This window comes from Crocodylus siamensis, chromosome 3 (assembly GCF_052110815.1).
Source record: "Crocodylus siamensis isolate JL-2025a chromosome 3, ASM5211081v1, whole genome shotgun sequence".
Taxonomy (NCBI): domain Eukaryota; kingdom Metazoa; phylum Chordata; order Crocodylia; family Crocodylidae; genus Crocodylus; species Crocodylus siamensis.
The window spans coordinates 207,919,785-207,941,801 of NC_143397.1; the positions used below are offsets into that span (position 1 = coordinate 207,919,785).

Sequence of the window (22,017 nt, forward strand, 5' to 3'; positions counted from 1 at the left end):
CTGTCTAGCAAGATTATTAAAACAGCTAAAACATGCTTCCCAAAGATCTACATGACCACAAATAAAGAGATGCCTAGCCTTCTTTGGGGCAGGAGTCAATACAAGTAATTAGAGTCAATTCAAACACAGAAGTAGACTCTTTGATCTCAGCCAAGGGCTTTGCTCAACTGCAGCTATCACATGAAGAACATCACCAGGTTAAGGGCAACCTTAGCCATTCTTCAGAACAGACTCTCTTTCTCTCAGACTTCTTGTAAACCAAAGAAAAGATACAGCAACATTTGAAATAGAAGTGAAAAATTGAGAGAGTCCAGAAAACAATCAGGCTCAGGGCGCTCCAGTATACCAGCAAAGGGAGCTATCAGAATGTAGTGAAGAAAAATGTCCACCAGGTAAACATCTTCTCCTATTTACTGAAGTAGAAGGATAATTATCTAGACCAGCAATTCTCAAGTGCCATGAGCTACTTCAAGAGTGCCATAGTGAATTGCACAATATTAAAACTGTTAGGTGTGCAAACATTACGCATTCACCAAGGATGAGTGCAAAATCCTCCAGTTACGACAGAAAAATTGCATGCACAAAATGCAATGACAGGGAATGACTGGGGAGGCTGCAGTACTGAAGAGAAGGATCTGGAGGTTACAATGGCCCATAAGGTGAATATGAACCAAAAGTGCACTCCTGCTGCAAAAAAGCCAACAGCATACCAAGTCATATTAGCAGGAATGTAATTTGTAAATCAACGGAATAGAGTGATTTTTCCACTCTATTTAGCACTGGTGAGGCCTCATCTGCACTACTGTGTCCCATTTTGGGCTCCACTTTAAGAAAGTGTGAAAAAGTCCAGCTCAGAGCAACAAAAATGATTAGGGGCCTTGGAACCAAGACTTACGAGAAAAGAATCATAGACTCATAGAATCATAGAAGTAGGGTCAGAAGGGACCTTGCAGATCTTCAAGCCCAACCTCCCGCTTGGGCGGGAGAAAAAGACTGGACTCAAATGAGTCCAGCCAGGTAGTCATCAAGCCTCTTCTTAAAGACCCCCAGGGTAGGAGCCAGCACCACTTCCCTAGGAAGTTGGTTCCAGCTCCTAGCCGCCCTAACTGTGAAGTAGTTCTTGCGGATGCCTAATCTAAATCTACTCTCTAATAATTTGTGTCCGTTGTGCCTTGTCATGTCAGGGGGCACTAGGGGAAACAAGGTCTCTCCCAAACCCTTCTGGTCCCCCCTAGTGAGTTTATAGATGGTCACCAGGTCCCCCCTCAGCCTTCTCTTGTGAAGGCTGAACAGGTTCAGGTCCCGCAGTCTCTCATTGTAGGGTCTGTCCTGTTGTCCCCGGATCATGCGGGTGGCTCTCCTCTGGACCCTCTCAATGTTGCCCACATCCCTCCTGAAATGGGGCGCACAGAACTGGACACAGTACTCCAGCTGTGGCCTGACCAGCGTTGCATAGAGGGGGAGGATCACCTCCCTGGCCCTACTTGAGATGCACCTGTGGATGCACGACAAGGTGTGGTTAGCCCTGCCAACTGAGACCCTGCATTGTCGGCCCATGTTCATCTTGGAGTCAGTAATGACTCCAAGATCCCTTTCTGCCTCCATGCTCTCAAGAAGGGAGTTTCCCATCAGCGAATTTAAACAGGTTGCATTTCACTTCGTCGTCCAAATCGCTGATGAAGAAGGCTAAAAGAATTAGGGTTATTTTGCCTGGAGAAGAGAGGACTGAAGGAGGATTTGACAATAGTCTTCAGATATCTGAAGGATAATTACAGGGAGGATAGAGACAAAATATTCCTCGCTGGCCCTAACAGAATTGAAGAACTTTCTGACTATGAAAGCACCCAAGCATTAGAACAGGCCACTTGCAGAAGTTGTAGAATCTCCATCCCAAGAGATTTTCAAGAGAAAGTTAAACACACTTGGTTGAGATAGTTTAGTCAGGGATGGCCCTACCTTACGTAGGAGGCTGGACTGGCTGGCCTCATGAGGTCCTTTCCAGACTTACTTTCCTACAATTCTATGATTCACAAGATAAACCCAAAGACTTCAAAGAGGAAATCATGGTGTCAAAAGCACTCCAACATAAGGGTGGGCAAAATATGGCCTGTGGGATGGGGCCAGCCTGCCAACTGACCGGATCCAACCTGCAGCTACCCCTGCAGCACTCTGCAAGGGGCCGAGCCCCACCTGCTCCCTCCAGGGCAGCCTGTGTCGCGCTCCAGCCTGCTGGCACAGCACGCAGCTTCCGGCAGGGCTGCTCCTGGTGCTGCTCTGCTCCCCTCACCTTCAGTGGGAACCATCCAGGGGAAGCTTCCCCACTGCCTGCCCAGAAGGGCCCAGCACAGGCAGCAGTGGAAGGAGGAGCCAGTGCTGGAGGCAAGGGGAGCAAAGCAGCACCTGGCCTCCTGCAGCTCTCTGTTAGAGAGTAGGTTCAGACTAGACATTAAAAGGCACTACACAGTCAGGGCGGCTAGGATCTGGAACCAGCTCCCAAGGGAAGTAGTGCTGGTTCCTACCCTGGGGGTCTTTAAGAGGAGGCTTGACAATTACCTAGCTGGGGTCATTTAAGCCCAGTTTTCTCTCTTGCCTGGGTAGGGGGTCGGACTAGAAGATCTGAAAGGTTCCTTCCAACCCTACATCTGTGAATCTAAGCTGCATGGGAACAGCCCTGCTGGAAGCCACGTGTGCTGGCCAGAACCTGGGCCAGCAGCGCTGTTCTGCTCCCTTCACTTCCAGGGGTGCTTCCTCCTTCAGCTCCTGCTGTGCCACTGAGCTGGGGCGGGGAGGGCAGCGGTGGAGCTTCAGTCAGGTGGTTCCTGCCTCAGCATATGGGGCTCTGGCTCCAGCTCCCAGCTGCCTTCCAGCCAGCTGGAGCTGCATAGGAAACAACCCTGCCAGAAATTGTTCACTGGCTGGGCCAGTGGGCATGGGGGGAGTGCAGCATGGTATGAGCTGCCCTGACCAGGGCTTGGCCCCATGTGGAACACCACAGGCTCAGCTAGGTGCACATGCTCCCCGCCTCCCCCTCCTTCCTAGCATGCTTCTGGGACCTAGCACCCAGGCAGCTCCCCCCCCACACACACACCCACCACTCCCTGCAAAAGGCAGGATGTACAAGGAGCATATAGGCCTCACCCACCTATCCCACTCCCAAACACTGCTCCCCACCTGCCCAAACTCCACAGGGAGTTTTGGCGAGTTGTGGGGAGGGGAATGACCTGGCTCATGACAGGTCACCAAAATTCCCTTTGTGGTTGTCAGGGCCAAACAAGTGCCCACCCTGTTCTAATCTGTTGCGGCCTTTTTGAGTTATCTGCAACAGAAAAACAACTATTTTTCCATAGTCAAAAAACAATGGACGATAGCGATCATCGCCTGCTGGAATTCACCATCCAGTGCAAGGTAGCAAAGGCATGCAGTAAGGCAGCGGCCCTAAATTTTAGGAGGGCAAACTTCAGCGAGCTAAGGAGGATAGCTGGAGAAGCGCTGAGGTCCCGGAGGGGAGGGGAGCCAGGTGTCCAAGGAGAGTGGTCACTCCTTAAGGAGATGATCCTCTAAGCCCAAAGGAAAGTAATCCCAATGAGGATCAAAGGGAGCAGGAGAGCACACAAGCCTCCATGGCTCACCAAAAGCATCCGGGAATGTCTTCTTGCTAAAAAGGAGGCTTACACCCAATGGAAAGAAGGGGTCATCACCAGGGAGGACTATTATGCAGTTGCTCGGGGATGTAGGGGGGTAGCTGGAAGGCCAAGGCAGAGATGGAACTGGGACTAGCTTCCCAGATTAAGAACAATAAGAAGTTCTTTTTTTTAAATACATAGGGGGTAAAAAGAAGGTCCCGGGTAACGTGGGGCCCTTGCAGGACACGTTGGGAAATTTGGTTGTCACACCAGACAGCAAAGCTAACACGTTTAACGATTTCTTTGCCTCCGTCTTCCTAAGTAGGGACCAGAACAGCCACCTCCCTGCTGGGCCCCCCTCGGGCCCCGAGGGAGGCACACCTGGGCCAAGGATTAGCGAGGATTTAGTTAGGGAGCTTCTGGAGGGGCTGGACATATTCAAGTCAGCCGGTCCGGATGATCTCTACCCTAGAGTTCTAAAGGAATTGGCCGAGGTCATTGCAAGACCCCTGGCACGGCTTTACGAGTACTCGTGGTGCTCTGGAGTGGTGCCAGAGGACTGGAAGAGAGCCAACTTGGTTCCCATCTTCAAAAAAGGCAGGAAGGAGGACCCGGGAAACTATAGGCCAGTTAGTCTTACCTCGATCCTAGGCAAGCTGTTCGAGAAAATTATTCTGGCACACATCCAAGAGGGGCCAGCAGGGGACTGCATGCTTAGGGGCAACCAACATCAGTGGTTCATCAGTGGCAGGTCCTGTGAGACCAACCTGGTGGCCTTTTACGATCAGATCACCAGATCATTAGATGCAGGGGTAGCAGTGGACATAGTCTTCCTGGACTTCCAGAAGGCTTTCGACACTGTCTCTCACCATGTTCTCATTAAGAAACTGGGGGGCTGTGGTGTAGACACCCACCAGTCAAACGAGTCGCCAACTGGTTGGAGGGCCGCACCCAGAGGGTGGTAGTGGATCGGTCCTTCTCAACCTGGAAGGACGTGGGCAGTGGAGTTCCGTAGGGCTCGGTCCTCGGGCCCGTGCTGTTCAACATCTTCATCAGTGATTTGGATGAGGGGGTAAAAAGCACCCTGTTCAAATTTGCTGATGACACTAAGATGTGGGGGGACGTGGGCACACTAGAAGGAAGCAACAGACTACAATCAGACCTAGACAGGTTACAAGGGTGGGCGGATAATAATAGGATGGGATTCAACACAGACAAGTGCAAGGTGATGCACCTCGGGAGGAACAACTGGCACCATACCTACAGGTTAGGAAACTCCCCCCTTGTCAGCACAGAGGTGGAAAAGGATCTTGGAGTCATCATTGACTCCAAGATGAACGTGGGCCGGCAGTGTGGAGAGGCAGTTAGGAAGGCCAACCGCACCTTGGCATGCATCCACAGATGCATCTCAAGCAGGTTCAAGGAGGTGATCCTCCCCCTCTATGCAGCACTGGTCAGGCCGCAGTTGGAGTACCGCGTCCAGTTCTGGGCGCCACACTTCAAGAGGGATGTCGACGGCATGGAGAGGGTCCAGAGGAGGGCCACTCGCATGATCAGGGGACAGCAGAGCAGGCCCTATGAGGAGAGGCTACGGGACCTGAACCTGTTCAGCCTCCACAAGAGAAGGCTGAGGGGGGATCTTGTGGCCTGTTATAAACTAGTCAGGGGGAACCAGCAGGCACTGGGGGAGTCACTGTTCCCTCGAGCACTGCCAGGAGCGACCAGGAATAACGGTCACAAGCTGGCAGACGGGAGGTTTAGGTTAGATATTAGGAGGCGCTACTTCATGGTCAGGGCGGCTAGGGTCTGGAACCAACTTCCAAGAAAGGTGGTGCTGGCTCCTACCCTGGGGGTGTTTAAGAGGAGGTTGGATGAACACCTTGCTGGGGTCGTTTGACCCCAGTATTCTTTCCTGCCATGGCAGGGAGTCGGACTAAATGATCTGCTCAGGTCCCTGCCGACCCTAGAAACTATGAAACAAGCGAAAGCTAAGATCTGGCATTTTCCAAGGGATGTCTTGAGTCTAATAAGAGTGCCTAGAGTCCAACAAAGAGTGCTTTGAATTTAAAACAGTTGAAATCCACTACTTTTTATGCTTTTAAGCTTTTAGCCTTTTAAAGAACGGCCAACACAACACCGAGCGCCAGATGCCAACAGAAACCCCCGATCCAGACCGTTTTAGTTGATGTTACTGTGGTGCTTGTCGCCAATGCTGAACGCCGTTGTGCAACGACAAGGACAACCAGCCAGGACCTGCCCAGTTGGGGCGCAACATTGGACCGTTTCCGGGCCCCCACATGGGACCCGGAAGACATTGACAAACATGGCTGCTGACTGCCGGCAACCCACAGCTCCCAGCGGCTTTGCTGTGATACAGCGGACATCAAATAGTCCACTGATCTAGACTAAGGGTAAAGCAAGTACCATGCCTGCTCCTGTCAGCAGGGAAAGGGGATGAGAGAGAGCTGTGTGGCCGGGCTGGCAGCACAGGCACCAGTGCCCGTGCTTGTGAGGATGGGGTGGCTGGGAGATGCTGTTCCAGGAGCAGCAGGGGCCATAACCAGGTTTGCCTGGCACAACACGGCACCCCCAGCCTAGGGCAGGAAGATGCCACAGGCCTCTCCTCCTCTTCCCTCCAGCCCATGCCAGGGTCACTTCCACCCACATAAGCTGGAGCCACTTCAGCCACTGTGCTCTGGCCTGAGCGGAACAGGGGCAGCTGGGGGCTCCCTTCAGCATGGCTAGGGGGGAGAGGGGACTGTGGATCAGGAATGAGTGACACCAGCATGGCCTGGGGGGGCAGGGTACTGAGGGTCAGGCACTAGGAGGCCCAGAGGGATGTTGGTTGGGACAGGCCATTGATCTTTGCAAATGGGTCCTGGCAGGTAAAAGGTTGAGTACCACTATACTATATCACTGTGCAAGTGAAGCTGAGAAATAAACCACAGTGTATTTGCTAAAGCAGATAATCCCCTAACTAACCATCCAACATCACCTTCAATATTATGATTGTATGTCATAACAGAACTGCCTATCAAAAGTTCCAGCAAACTTTTTGTAACTATGTTAAAAATTCTTCATGAATGACTATGAAATGATTTGTCTATAAAGTTACATATTTCAGCTCCTAATTACATACTTTTTTCTATAATTCTGCATCCATTTCTTTTTGGAACTGTCAAATGTTAAAACTTTTTCAAAATTTTCAGGTGTACATCTGGCTCTAAAGTCAATACAAGCTTTTTCACTAGGGTGAAGGATCAAGATTTCATGAATCAAGATTTCACTACTGGTTTTTCTTTTGATAAATTTCATGACAGTAAAGATAAATATTTTTTTTTAAAGTTCAAGCAACAGAACTTGACATACAATATTTCAATTTCCTGTCTTCATTAGTTTTATTGTCAAACAACATATACCACCTACACACATACTTTTAATATAATGAGACAAATGTCATTACAAAACATTATTATTCCCAGTTAGAAAGTTGGGCAAGTTGCCAAAATGGTGAAAGTGATCAAATTACACATTGTTCATCAGTACTGAAAAAAGTGAAATGCTTGTGTGATCTGTTCTGCAATGAGCTACTGCTTAAAGCAACAGTATGCAAGAGCTAAGCTAATAAATGTGCAGTCAATGTTTACATGTAATCCACTGCATCATTTACACAAATAAACAAAATTACATGAAACACCAACACAAGCATCTCCCTTATTTTATCATGGTTGGTATTATTTAAATGACTGAAGTATTAAGCACTTTAAAAATAAACTACTATGGAAATATTATGACTATGACATCTTTCCACTATACCGTACATACACTGTTAAGGATCCTTACATAAATGCACTCAGTGCTTCATGTATTAGGAAAATGTGTCATAGGTAAATCTATAGAACATATCTAACTCTTGACACAAAGTCCCACGGTCTAGAAAGATAGATCCCTTAAAGTTTTAATACGACTTTGACCATAAACAAACTAACATATAAAGACCAAGGAGTCAGTGTCTCAATCTTACTTTATTCTATAGTAAGAATAGCAGGTACCTATTAACAACCATAAAGCCACTATAAAACTATGCATATCATTCCTGTGCTTCTTCATTGTAAGATATGTATAATGCCTGGGGAAAAAAACCACAGGAATGAAACCCTGATTCTACTGATTTTTTTTAATGAACTTAAATGGAGCCAAAATTTCACCCAAAGCTTAAGTTCAGTTTTTTGGCCTATAAATGACTAAACAGTAGCTGGGCTGCTGAAGTGTTAAGACCATTGCTGCTCAGTATTATCCCCCTTTTTCTATTCTAAACATTTTTTATTGTAAACTTGTTAGGGCATGTACCATCTTTTTGTTCTGTTTGTACAGCACAGTGTGATACATGTCCAGGACAAAATACAAATTATACATTTTGATTATAAATGATAAAGCAGCAGAAATCTTTAGCAGGAATACTCCAGTTTTCCTTGATGATTCAAATTTGGGTGTTCAACCCTAACTGAATATCTGGAGCTTTCCATACAAGTTTCCATCACAGTTTCATACCAATCACTTAGCTAAAATTCTATTCACAGAAATAAATGCCTTGTATTTAGAAAATTGTGGTCTTAGAACATATTTGTTTATACAAATGTGTTAGAAAGTAGACATGAAAACTGAAGGAAATAGCATATTACCAATCAACACGAAAACATGAGTTTATTTTGCTAAAGTCTGAATCAGTATCATAATGAAAGGGGGGTACCCATAGTACCAGCCCTGGGTACCGACCTTGCAGGGAGTACATAAATACCAGCAGCTGCACTGCTGGACCAGCTGCTGGAGCACAGCCAGTGATCCTTCCTAGTGCACCACTGCCACCCAGGGCACTCAGACTTCCTGTTACACTGCTGGTCTGAACACTACATTTGAAAGTTTCAACTGAACAAAAGTATTTTGTTTGTGCTGTGCTTCACAGAGAAAGTTGGAAATCAGGACCAAAAGGGAAAAGTGGAATTCTACTGAAAGAGAAAAAAAGGATACACAAAACTTGGCATCATATTTGTGCCAGCCCCACTGCCCCAGGTTTTTCCCTTAGCTACAAGACAGAAAGCACGTTATCACGGCAGAGTTACGCTGGGCTCTTACCAAGGTTTTAGTCCAAACCATCCATCCACAGAACGATTAACCTGGTATATATGCTTTGAACATTCCAATATCTGGATATAGGTTAGAGCCCACTTATCTGTTTATTCGATTTATAGGCTCACCTTCCCAACAAAGACTCAGGGTGGCTTATTATAAGAAAACAGAACAACTTATGAAACAGGAGAATGACAAGAGAACAAAACAACTTAAAACATAACTAGAATATCAACATAAAAACCAGAAGCATCCGGTACCACACAGCATGGATGCAGCTGAAGCCTAGGTCACAGAAAACCTGGATTTTGATAGTCAACTGCCATCCCACAATTTTCTGAGCCTGCATTTTCTTTACTTACTCACTTGCTAGGATTTAAGCAGATACACTCCTCTGACTGGATAATTATCTGATGTCAGAGAAGAAACAAAAGGGTGTCTACCACAAAAGAGAAGAGCAACAACAGACCTTGGAACTGGCCATGTAACCAGAGGGGCTGGGGTTTATACTAGACTCATATTCCTGAGAATGAACTAGAAAGGAAGTGGTTGTAAGGCCAGAACATTAGTCAAGGAAGAAGCCATTGTTAACTTTATTATGATTAGTGAAGGACTTGCAGCATAAGTGGGAGTGCTTCCCATTACAATTATGGAGGAGACAACATGCTATAGGATGGCCTTGGCTTCAGCTAGCAAAAGAAGTCATGACATCTCTTTGTCCCTTCCCCGCTTTCTCCACCCTCACCATGTGTTCCAAGATGGATTCCAAAAGGCTGGCAGGGATGTTAAAATATGTAACTAGTGATTTATTCTGCGTGTTCTTGAACTGATGGGCAGAGGCAGAAATTAGGTCTGGGATTACAGGCTTAGCCAGCATGAGTGCTTATTTCCATATATTATTCCTGTTATAATTCAGTCACTCTGGTATACTCTCATACAACTACATCAATATTAGCATTACAATATTATGCCAGACAGTCTGCATTAGACGTCTCAGCGACTATACCAAGTGACAAAAATCACTTGCTGACAGTAGTACTTGGCTTTCTAGTGCTCTCTATTTGCAGCATGCTGTTGGCATGGAGTCAGGGAAGGCACAGGCAGCTCTGTTGCTAGCAAGCTTCTTTGTCCTACTCCACCATCCTGTTAATGTTAGCCCAAATCCTGGTTTGTCATGGTCTAAAATTTTTCATACAAGAGAAACTCAAGACAGTTTGCAAGATTTCTGGACCAGACAAACTGCCCACAGTCACCCCTGTCCTTTACAGCACCTCCTCCCCCACAGTCCTTTCACTGATTTGCTGTTGACTCAGCTGACAAATATCTCCTCCATGTAGAATACAGTTTTCTATCACAGGCCTAGAAAAATTGCTCCTTCTTTTAACAAGCTGTTTCCAGTAAACTAACATTCTTTAGGATTTCCCCTATCCTGAAATACCAACCACAGTAGCAAGCCTTTGGTTTCACTCCCCATCCTGCTCCCCTCACAGCATGTGGGCAGATGCAAAACATTATTTTTTTAATAAATTAATTCTGAAATTTCTCATACTTTCAGTGGGCTTGTAAACTTATTTACAGCAGCTTCTGAAAAGGCTGATGTGGAAAGATGAAATAAAGGTGTGCCAAGCAAATAAAATATTAACGTGTGGCCTTGATATGAAGGGAAGGTTGTTTTTTTAATTGATGGGAGAGGATTAGGAGGGAAAATTCATGTTTTGGGAGGTTGGCTGAAGCAGTCCACCCGTCTGTTGGTAAGGGGACTGTGATTCCATAAGGAAAAAATGAAAAGTTCTCTAAACTCTTAGAATGGGAAGATGCTTCCTGTAAACTCCTGTGTAACCAAGGAGTAAAGGGAACTGCAAACTTCCTGTTCCAATACCACTGAGACTGTACCACTTGGTGTAACTGTTCAGAGACATGCAGCACTTTTCAAATTTGTTACCATCCCTACACTTAACTTCCTAGCAGCTGGGTTGCCCATAATGTTTTTCACTGTGTATTTTAAAACTCTGGCCTAAATAAAATGGTTTGGTTTTAAAGTGCATGCAGATAACAGGTATGTTCTCCCACTCCCAAATAGCATCTTATGAAATGAAGTGCAATTTTGGAGAGTTTCACTTTTTTGTTACACCTGGACAAGTTAGGGAGGCAGAGCAGGTAGATGACGGCTTGCCTGCTATCCAGCTGTCAGATCACACTCCTGGTCCCAGGGTGCTGCTGGGTAGCCCTGCTGGGATCCCAGCCAGACCCTCTACTGCCCCTCCCGCCAGACACCTGGCACCCCAGCCGCTGCCAGAGCCAGACCCTTTAGCTCCAGTCCCATGCATCTCTCTCCTTGGCTGGGAGAGAGAAGGGAGAGTCAGAGCAATTGGACCTGAAGTGTCAGACTCCCAGTGGTAGATCTGGGGAACCCCTGACTCTCCCACCCTTTCTGTTCCACTCTCCCCTCCCCCCTACCTCCCATCCACGTGAGGAGAGGCAGAGATAGGAGCAGAGCTGCAGGTCACTTGGCTGGCACTAGAGAAGGTTGCAGCGTTCTGAAATGTTAGCCCAGAACAGCACAAGGGAAAAGGTGTCCCAGGGCTGAAATGCGTGTGTGGCAATGAAGACCATTCTAGATGGTCAGACTGACAGCCCCTTCCTCATAGGATCAAAAGACAGCAGGGCATGCTCAGAAAAGAGTCCTTAGCTCTGGACTCTTCCTAATTTCTTTGTCCACCTGAACATCTGGACTTTGAGCCCCACCTGGCTCCCCGGGGAGAAAGCAAGATCATATGGTAATTAAGATGTTGGGAGATATTGATACCCTATGAATAATCCTTGGACTGTGGCAGGTAGGAAGTTTTGCCTCTGCAGAAGGGGAGGGAGAGGGAAGGGGCATGGGGGAGGTTGCAAATCAACACCCCCTGCAGTGAGGGGGGAGGTAGGGGCAGGTGCTACCCAGTCAGGGTAGGGGGGAGTGCAGGACAGAGGCACAGCTTGTGGAGAGGGGAGTGGTAGAGAGGGGGGTGGCTCCTGCCACTGTATGCACCCCGGGAGAGCAGGGTCAGCATGTGCCCCAGGCTCTGCATAGTGTGGCACAGGCTGCAGCTGCAGGGTGGAACCGGAGCCAGCACTGCGTGGGGCTCTTCTCACTGGGGGCTGGGATCAGAGCGGGCTCCGGTGGCACTGGGAGGAGGCTGCAGCCACCCCAAATTTCACCACAGCTCCACTTCCAGCCCCACGCAGCCGCCCGGCACAACCCTGGCTGAATGACCCACCTTCACCCAGGCAGCAGTGCAGGGCTGGGAGTGGAACTGCACTGAAATTTAGGGTGGCTACAGCCTCCTCCCAGCACCACTGGAGCCCACTCTGAGCCCAGCCCCCGCAGAGAAAAACACTGCGCAATGCTGGCTCCACCCTGCAGCTCCAGCCCATGCCGTGCCGTGCAGATCCAGGGGCACACACTCCCCTGCCCCACCCTCCCAGGGTACAAACAGCAGTGGGAACTGTCCCCACCCCAAGAGCCATGCCTCCGTCCCACCCCCCCGCCCTGGCTGAACAGCACCTGCCCCTGCCCCTCCCTCACCATGGGGGTTGTTGATCTGCCTCCCTATGCCCCTTCCCTTCCTTCCTCACTCCCCTTCCCTGACAAGGGACTTACCAACTGATGGCAGCTGTATTGGCCAATATGCCTCCTTAATTATCAGCTATTGGCATCAGCCCCCAAAATGTCTATCAGTGCACCCCTAGTGAAGATATTTTGTTCTCGCATACATAGGAATGAACTAGTTCTGATAAAACTAGCAACCCTGGGAACTTCACTAAACAAGACTTTTCACGTTTTGTAAAGATCTCTACACACCACTACCAAATCTGTTCCAGATTCCAGTTGATATCAACTGGCAGAAAAAGCCTCTCCCAACCTACAACTCCTTTCTCTTGCAGGATTTGGGACAGGGATCCATGCATTTTTCACCTCAACAATGGAATTGTTACAGTTCATAATAGCTGAGGACAAAATGGAAATCACAAACTCTAATTTTCATAGAATATGAAGCTCCCAACACCTCATACTATTCTCTGACCGTATACTGAAAGCAAGTGAAATGTAAAAATCCCTGTAGATTAAAAAAAAAAAAAAAGAGAGACTGTTGTGACGCCAGGTGCCAGCTACTGCAGAGACCAAATCTATCCTCTTCAGGGATAATTCAACAAAAAAGCCTAGGATTGCATTCAGTAGTGCTAGGGAAAAACAGAGTTTTGTTCAAGCATGCTAGACTTTGGAGTAAACTAGTGGACAAGATGACAAGCCAAAGCTTAGACATCTTTGGAATATGCTTACAAGACTTACCAAGTTGCCAAAAGCTTTTCAACCTCAGAGAAAAAGCAGCTCCAAGCAGACAGAGAAAGAGAAAGCAATCAGGACTCTCATTATTTGGTTTATTTCAACACTATGTCTCAAATAATGTATTCAAAGACCTTATTAGCTAGTCAGAAAATATACTTAGTTTCATAGTTTGTAGGGTCAGAAGGGACCTGAGCAGATCATCTAGTCCAACTCCCTGCCACGGCAGGAAAGAGTACTGGGGTCAAATGACCACAGCAAGGTGTTCATCTAACCTCCTCTTAAACACCCCCAGGGTAGGAGCCTCCACCACTTCTCTTGGAAGCTGGTTCCAGACCCTAGCCATCCTGACTGTGAAGTAGCACCTTCCGATATCTAACCTAAACCTACCCTCTGCCAGCTTGTGACCGTTATTCCTGGTCACTCCTGGCGGTGCTCGGGGGAACAGTGACTTCCCCAATGCCTGCTGATTCCCCCTGACTAGTTTATAACAGGCCACAAGATCCCCCCTCAGCCTTCTCTTGTGGAGGCTGAACAGGTTCAGGTCCCGCAGCCTGTCCTCATAGGGCCTGCCCTGTTGTCCCCTGATCATACGAGTGGCCCTCCTCTGGACCCTCTCGATGCCGTCGACATCCCTCTTGAAGTGCGGCGTCCAGAACTGGACGCAATACTCCAGCTGCGGCCTGACCAGTGCCGCATAGAGGGGGAGGATCACCTCCTTGAACCCGCTCGAGATGCATCTGTGGATGCATGACAAGGTGCGGTTGGCCTTCCTTACTGCCTCTCCACACTGCCGGCCCATGTTCATCTTGGAGTCAACGATCACTCCCAGATCCCTTTCCGCCTCCGTGCTGACAAGAGGGGAGTTTCCCAACCTGTAGGTATGGTGCCGGTTGTTCCTCCCAAGGTGCATCACTACTTAGATGACTACCAATAAAGAACAAATAGTCAACGATTTTTCCCTCATCTTTCCCACAACCTATAAACTCTACCTCCTTTGCTTGGCCGGCAGCAGAACTGCCTACCCCTTGATTCAAAATCATAGCATATGATTTGCCACTGGTTGTTAATGTCCGAGATGCTCAAGGGCAACCAGAATGGTTTCATTAGGGGGAGGTCATGTCAGACCAACCTGATTGCCTTTTATGATCAGGTCACAAAAGACTTGGATGAAGGTGTTGCTGTGGATGTAGTCTTTCTGGACTTCAGCAAGGCCTTTGATACCGTCTCCCATCCCATCCTCATTAAGAAATTGGGTGACTGTGGCATTGATGCCTACACAGTCAGGTGGACTGCAGATTGGCTGAAGGGTGGCACTCAGAGGGTAGTGGTGGATGGGTCATATTCAACCTGGGGAGAAGTGGGCAGCGGAGTCCCCCAGGGCTTGGTCCTTGGGCCCAAGCTGTTCAATCTCTTTATCAGCGATTTGGATGATGGGGTGAAAAGCACCCTGTTTAAATTCACTGATGATACCAAAATTTGGGGTGAGGTGAGAACGCTAGTAGGGAGGGAAAGACTGCAGCAAGTCCTGGATAGGTTGCAGGGGTGGGCTAGCAAAAACAGGATGCGCTTCAACACTGACAAGTGCAGGGTGCTGCACTTGGGCAGTAGTAACCAGCAACACTTATAGAATGGGAAACTCCCTTCTTGAGAGCACAGAGGCAGAAAGGGATCTTGGAGTCATTACTGACTCCAAGATGAACATGGGCCGACAATGCGAGGTCATGGTTGGCAGGGCTAACCGCACCTTGTCGTGCATCCACAGGTGTATCTCTAGCAGGGACAAGGAGGTGATCCTCCCCCTCTATGCAACACTGGTCAGGCCACAGCTGGAGTACTGTGTCCAGTTCTTTGCGCCCCACTTCAGCAGGGATGTGGACAACACTGAGAGGGTCCAGAAGAGGGCCACCCTCATGATCTGGGGACAACAGGGCAGACCCTACAATGAGACTGCAGAGCCTGAACCTGTTCAGCCTTCACAAGAGAAGGCTGAGGGGGGACCTGGTGACTGTCTATAAACTCACTAGCGGGGACCAGAAGGGTTTGGGTTTCCCCTAGCGCCCCCTGGCATAACAAGGAATAACAGCCACAAGTTGTTGGAGAGTAGATTTAGATTAGACATCCATAAGAACTACACTTCACTGTCAGGACGGCTAGGATCTGGAAGTGGTGCTGGCTCCTACCCTGGGGGTCTTTAAGAGGAGGCTTGAAGCCTACCGAGCTGGGATCACTTGAGCCCAGTTTTTTTTTTTCTCCTGCCCTGGCAGCGGGTAGGACTTGAAGATCTATAAGGTCCCTTCCGACCCTACTTCTACGATTCTATGATTCTCTGAATGTCCATTTTCTCTTCTTTCCCTACACAATTTAAAATGTGTTACATAGAAAGCTGGGTGACATTGTCCCAATTAAATACAGTGCACAGTATTTTTTTTCTGCAGAGTACATGGCTTTGTAAAATGGTTGCAAAGCAATTTTTCACCCTAAGAGACCAAATTCGCAGCTAACTTTTTTCAAGCCTGTCATATTCCCAAGTGGCTTTGTTACAAACAAACAATCTGGACTACTGCAATGTACTCACATATACAATTAAATATTAAATGTAGAATCACAGAAAAAGTAGGTCTGGAAGGGGACCTTTGGAAGTCATCTAGTCCAACCTCCTGCCTGAAGCAGGATCATCCCTATCCAAATTATCTCATACAAATCCACTGTCTAACCCACTGATTCTCAACCAGGATGCCACATCACCCTGGGACGCCTTGAGATCTTTTCAAGAGCGCCACACAACATTAGCATTGTTAGGTGCGCAAATATGATTCACAAGTAAACCCAGAGGGTGCCTATACACAAGCAGCAAGGCTGTTCAGCTCAATTAATCAAGTCTGCTAGAGTATGATAATTACTGTGCTCTAGCAGACTCCCATGTCTTGTGTATCAGAGTCCCTACACTGAAAAATGGCAGCGGGGTGCTTTAACTAAAGCTTGTTTGATCACCATTTTTCAGTGTGGGGTCACTGATACATGCTCCAGGAATTTTAATTAAAGCGGTTCCCAGCAATTTTAATTAAAGTGGCTCCCTTTAATTAAGGGGACTTAATTAAAGTCCCCTGGCCACCCCAAAAAAACTCCTGGAGCACGAGTATAAATGTCCAGAGATTTCAAAAAGAAACCCACAGTTTCAAAAACATTCTGATCTGTTGAGGGCTTTCTGAGTGCTCTGCAGCAGAAAAATGTACTACTATTTTTCCATAGTCAAAAAACAAGTGAAAACTGAGAGCTGGCATTTTCCAAGGAGTGCCTTAAGCCTAACGAGGAATGCCTTGAGCCTACAAATGTTCAGAACCACTGGTCTACCCTACTACTAAAACTACACTGTAGACCTCACACAACCACAAAGTATAGCACTCTAGCCTGCCACAGGTAAAGCAGAAGGGCAACAGCAACCAGTGTCCCGCTGCTACAAGGGTTATTAGGATATGCTCAAGAGACCCAAGGAAGAGGTTCACACCTTACCCTAATGGGAAAGGTAAAAACCCTCATTAGTCTGTACCAATCTGACCAGGGGGTAAAATTCATTCCTGACTCCAAATGTGGTGACTGGTCCAACCCTGAGTGGAGAGGGAAGGTCCTTTAGCCAGAAACCTCTGGATTTTAGTTTGAGCAGGAACATTGGCACACCCTAGTCAATATATCCAGGCTTGGCTGCAGTCAACATACAGTACTTTAGAGAAAGGCCCAAAAAAAAATCTCAAGACATGTACGTTACATAAATAAGAGGCAGAATGTTCCATCCCTCTTTCTCCATGGATTTACCTGAAAATAATGTCTCACACAAAATTCATCAAAATACATTTGGTTTTCAAGTTTTGGATTTAGTTTATGAAACCTTTCCTGATGACTAATGTTAAAACCATATCTGCTACATGTTGCTTCAAAAACTGACATCAAATGGTTTCCCCGTCTGCTAAGAGTCTTGTTTTAAGCTCTGAGGCCAGGAAGCAAAATGTTCATGATATTAGTGTGCTTCTGCAATTCCTTCCACATTTGCCAGGAATCTCAATGCACTGCCTACTAATGGATGGTTTACTAATTTCCTTATGTGGTTGTGGAGCTGAAGTAAGGCAGAGATCTCTTCTGAGTTCACTTTTATTCATTTTCTTATGTGTGTGTTGTGAATCATAATTTTGTAAATTTCTTACAATAATTATAAACGAGTATATCATGGGATCATTCTGTAAATAAATATATTTAAACCAAAAAGAGCATTCTGATGTACTTATTTAAACACCATTATGATTTGTCTGCACCACAGAAAAAGTTGTAAACAGTAAAACCCAGAACTAAACAAACACAAACACCAGTCTGACAACTATGAATGTCTTCTTCTAACACTAGTGAACACCAGCACCTAGGTAACTACTCACTGAAAGCCTCAATACTAGAGAAGGAAAAAAAGAATGAGACATAAAAGTAGACAGGGTATACTTTGTGTAACAGGATGCAGTCAAAAACCACTTTTGTGATCTGATCCATAAAGTCTCATGTGACTATACCTTACTGGGGAAAAAAATCAGTACTAGACAGAAACCCTTATACTCAATACCTTAATATTTATTCATAAAGCATACTTATAATATTTTTTTCATAAAGCATACTTTTCAAGAGATGCACAGCTCCATGGTGGGGGTTGGCCTGGCCCTGATACATCTTCAGGAAATGGAAGGGGCATGGCCAAGTCCCGATACATCTGCAGGGGGCAGAAGGGGGCAATGCATAGCCCCAATCCAGCTGTGAGGGGGTGGAAAGGGGTGTAACCCAACCCCAATTCAGCTGCAGGAGGGGGCATGGTGCAACCCTAATCCAGCCATAGGGGGAGGGGGGAATGGCCCAGCCCCAATTCATTGCATGGGGCTCTGGGTTTGGGAATTTGGCACTGGGGAAAGGGTGGCAGTATTAATTACCACTGCTCCCTTACAGCCATATTTCCTGACCTATGAGGAGACTCATGGGTCAGATACCCATGGCCCCATGGACCAGAAGTTGAGCACCCCTGGTTTATTATTCCTGTTAAGAATTTCCTTCTTCTGATCCAAGAGGCAATTCTCACATCATATGATCTTATCTATTCTGTTTCCAGGCCACCAGCAAGAGGTTTCCTTAGTACTTACAGCTTCAGTGGAATTGGGCAATTCATTGATTTAGTAGCAAATTATAGAGTAATCTTTCAGTTATGAATTCAAGGGTCACAGAGGTCTGTAGTGACAAACTAGTTACAGTATGTCAGCTGTTTGAAAGCTTAAATAACACACGTCGTGTTTTCCAGATCTTAGTGGCATGTCATCAAAACTACTACAACAATTGTCACTCTTGCTGAAGCATGCTTGAACTTACTTGGATTTAACCCCTTTCTCCTACAACCTTCTGAAAACATTTCAGAACAGCTTAACAGTTGTTTGCACTATGGCTGCTCTTGCTATGCTACTTCTGTGGGCATCCAGCTGCCTTGAGTGTCAACCTACCACCTTCCCAACACTATTTGGCTTTCACAGTTTTTTTCCCCCCTTTTCAGTACAAGTCCTCACATACAACATATAGAGATAAAAACTGACGAGTGCATATACATTTTCTGGCATGTTGGTTATACTTATTGGTTGGCAGGCAGGTTATAATATAACTCCAGGTATCCTCTCTACATTTTACCAGTTATCACCAAGTCACCATTCCCCCCTTCCCTCACCTACCTGTCTCCCATCCCTCTTATTCTCACTGCCACACATCTGCATTTTCACAGACCTGCACTTTGCTTCTAGTCCACCCAGGAGAGCGCACAAACGCTAGCAAACTCTCCCTATGCCTGAAGAAGGGTGTCCGTGCCTGAAAGCTTGCAAAAAACAATTTTTCCAACTACTTAGCTGGCCTGATAAAAGATACCACATTTATCCAAAGAACCTTGTCCGTCTGCCTATATATTTTTCTGGCTTTGGAACAAATACATCTCACCAGATCTCTGCTATCACTGCTCCTAATCCCGGGAAAAAAAACAACTGGACATGTGCTTACTCTTCCCTACCATGGGTGACCCCACTAAAACCAGCAGAACTACTTGTGGTAGTAATATAACAACCACATGCGCAGGATCAGCAGAACACACTTTCAAAACCACTTGGCTTATCCAAAAAACCCACCAGGCTCAGAAAGGCCAAAGGACCGACTTCCTTGGGCCTTTTGGGCTCAAGCCCTGCACAAAGGCAGGGTCCTGGCTCTGAATCAAATCCGTTCATCTTCAATCAAGAGGGTTAAGAAAAACCCCTTGTTAAACCTCGCCCTGTGCAAAAGCAGGGGAAGCTCAGCTGGTGGGGCCCGGCCCTGGGCGGCTCGGCCAGGTAGCAAAGCCCTGCCCGCGCCCAGGGTGCAGCCCCACGCCACGGGGCGGGGCGGGCTGTCTCTCCCCTCCCGCAGCCCAGAGGCCCGGGCCGCTGCGGGACCCGCGCTCGGCACAACCGCTCCGCCCAGGGACGCGCAGCGAGGAGCCGCCGGCGGCTGCAGCGGGAAGGACTTGTTGAGCGGCGGCAGCGGCGCCGGGCGGGGCCTCCGGACCGAGCCGATACCGCGCCGCCGGGAGCCAATGGGCGTCGCGACCCACGTGTTTGTGTGCCCCGCCCCGCCCCCAGCCGCGACCTCCCGCCACTGCCCCGGGTGTGGCCGCCCCGGGGGGCGGGACGGGACTGGACACACCTTGGGGCCGCCGGCGGTGGGGCCTCGGGCGCGGGCGGGCAGCGCCGGGGGGGGGCTCCCCGCGCCGCCCTCCTCCTCCTCGTCCTCCTCGTCCACCTCCAGCACCGCGTCGTCGTCCTCGTCCTCCTCCTCCAGCGCCGCGGCCGAGCCCGCGCCCTCCCGCCGCCCGCTGTCGGGCTTGGGGGCCGCGAGCGGGGGCGGCCCCGCGCTGCGCCGCCGGCTGCCCAGGCTGCTGCGCTTGGCCAGGCGCCGCGGCTGCATCGCTCTGCCCCGGCCCGGCCCCCACACGGGCGCGGCGGCCACGGGGCCCCGGCAGCCGGCTCTGCCCCCGCCGCCCCTGGCAGCCGCGTCCCTGCCCAGCTGCGGGCGGAGGGAGGGGGGTCCCTCCGTACTCGCCTTGCTCAGCCCGGCCGGCCCCGCCGACAAAACCCGGAGTGGATTCCGCCCGCGCGCGGCTCGGCCGCGTGCTCCCGCCTGGCCCGCGGCGGGGGGCGCCCCACGTGCCGGGACCTGCGCTCAGCCGTGCGGGGCTGCGCGGCCTAGCCGCCGCCGACCTCGCCCCGCCCGCGGGCAGCGGCGACCTGGAAACCGGCCCCGGCCCTGCGCCCCTCACACACCAGCACCACACCCTCACACGTGCCAGCCAAAGCCCCCACATGCAGGCTTCACCCACACTACACCCGCCCATCTCACGTGCCCCGAAATCCCCCCACATTTACACACGCTTCACACCTGTCCCCCCCGTCCGTCTATGCATACACTTCACCCACACCCCTGCACTGATACCCCCTCACATACACTCTTCACACACACCTGCACTGATACCCCCTCACATACACTCTTCATCCAGCGCATACACACGCCTCACATGCGCCCCCCAAATTCCTTCACATACACTTCACTCACACCCCAACACACACACACCCCCTCACATACACTTTACCCATACCCCTGCACACATACCCCTGCCCCCCCCACTCCCCACCAACACACACGCTCCCACAGTGCCCAACACCCACACACCACACCTCCCCACACTGCCCCCACCCCCTCATGTCCCCACATGCATCCCTGGCCAGGGAAGTCAGGCACCCATGGGACTCCCCAAGCCCTGAGCAGATCTGGCCTCCCAGAACTGCCATCGCCTAGAGTTACTACTGCCCTCCAAGATAAGGAGGTCATGAATCTGTCAGACAGCAGTGCAGGGTCCAGATGTGGGTCATGTCACAGCAGGTAGTCCCAGCAGGAAGCACAGCTGGCTGCCACGGGTTGCATAGGACAGGACAGGCTGGTGTCGTTAAAAGGACAGGGAGGGTGCCCAGAGTCTGATGCACCTGCCCTGTAGAGCTGTGGGATTTCCACCTCCTGCTCTCCCTCACCTTTGCTCCCTGAACCACGCTGGAAAGCTGTGACTGCCTCTAACACTGTCTTCACCTCCTGCCCCTGTGCAGCTGGGGATCGTTTTGATACCTTTCTCTGAAGCACCCTGTACCTGTGACTGACCTGTGAAGAGACTGACAGCTGGCCAGTTACAACACAGTTTTAGTCGATATGATTTTACCAAGAGACTTGAAGTGAATGCTCCGACCATTTGAAAGGGTCTTTTCACTGTAGCTTCTCTCTCATCCTTTTGCCAACCAGCTTCCAAGGCTGTTTTGTTGCTTTGAACAGCAACACTTAGCAAAACACATGCTAAATCCTATGCCCCACTAACAGATACATTGGCAAAAATCTGCCTGGCTGAGGCTTCAGCAGCCTGACAAGAGCAACCATTGATTAGATGAGCAGTGATCTCATCTTTTTCTGATATGCCACATGATTAATTAGCTTTTTCAGTCCTTTGTAGTAGAACAATAGTGATTTTTTGCAATGCATTCTTCCTGTTATCACTCCCTGTCACATGTCAAAAGAGAACATAAAGAGGGCAAAGGAAGCCTAAAAAAATGCACCTAATTTGCCTTGAACATATTTTCCACCATGAGTTAAAAAACATTCCAGTAGTTCCTTGTTGCCTGTGGCCTCAAGGCCCCAGAAATGTCAAGGCTGGACAAGGAAATGTGTATAGTATGTTATATGGATACCACTTAAATCTAATTTCTGATCTTCCATAATACCTTAAATCCACTGTAATTTAAACTATAAGGGATTCTGGGTTAGTTTCAAATACACTAATATAAATATGAAGTAATTTTACTGGAGCCAGTC

General features: G+C 48.7%; 1 protein-coding gene across 3 annotated transcripts in view; it reads right to left on the bottom strand.

The window, feature by feature from the left end:
* ZNF704 (zinc finger protein 704) overlaps nucleotides 1-20,208 on the bottom strand; it is a 225,495-nt gene extending 205,287 nt beyond the window's left edge. For all 3 annotated transcript variants that reach the window (XR_016441470.1, XR_016441469.1, XM_090040232.1), the window contains exon 1: nucleotides 19,813-20,208. Coding sequence is in view for 1 of the 3 variants with exons in the window: in XM_090040232.1 (XP_089896358.1) it covers nucleotides 19,813-20,073 (261 nt within the window). In the remaining 2 variants the exon portion in view is untranslated. The remainder of the gene's footprint in view (nucleotides 1-19,812) is intronic.
* Between the last annotated feature and the right edge of the window lie 1,809 nt (nucleotides 20,209-22,017).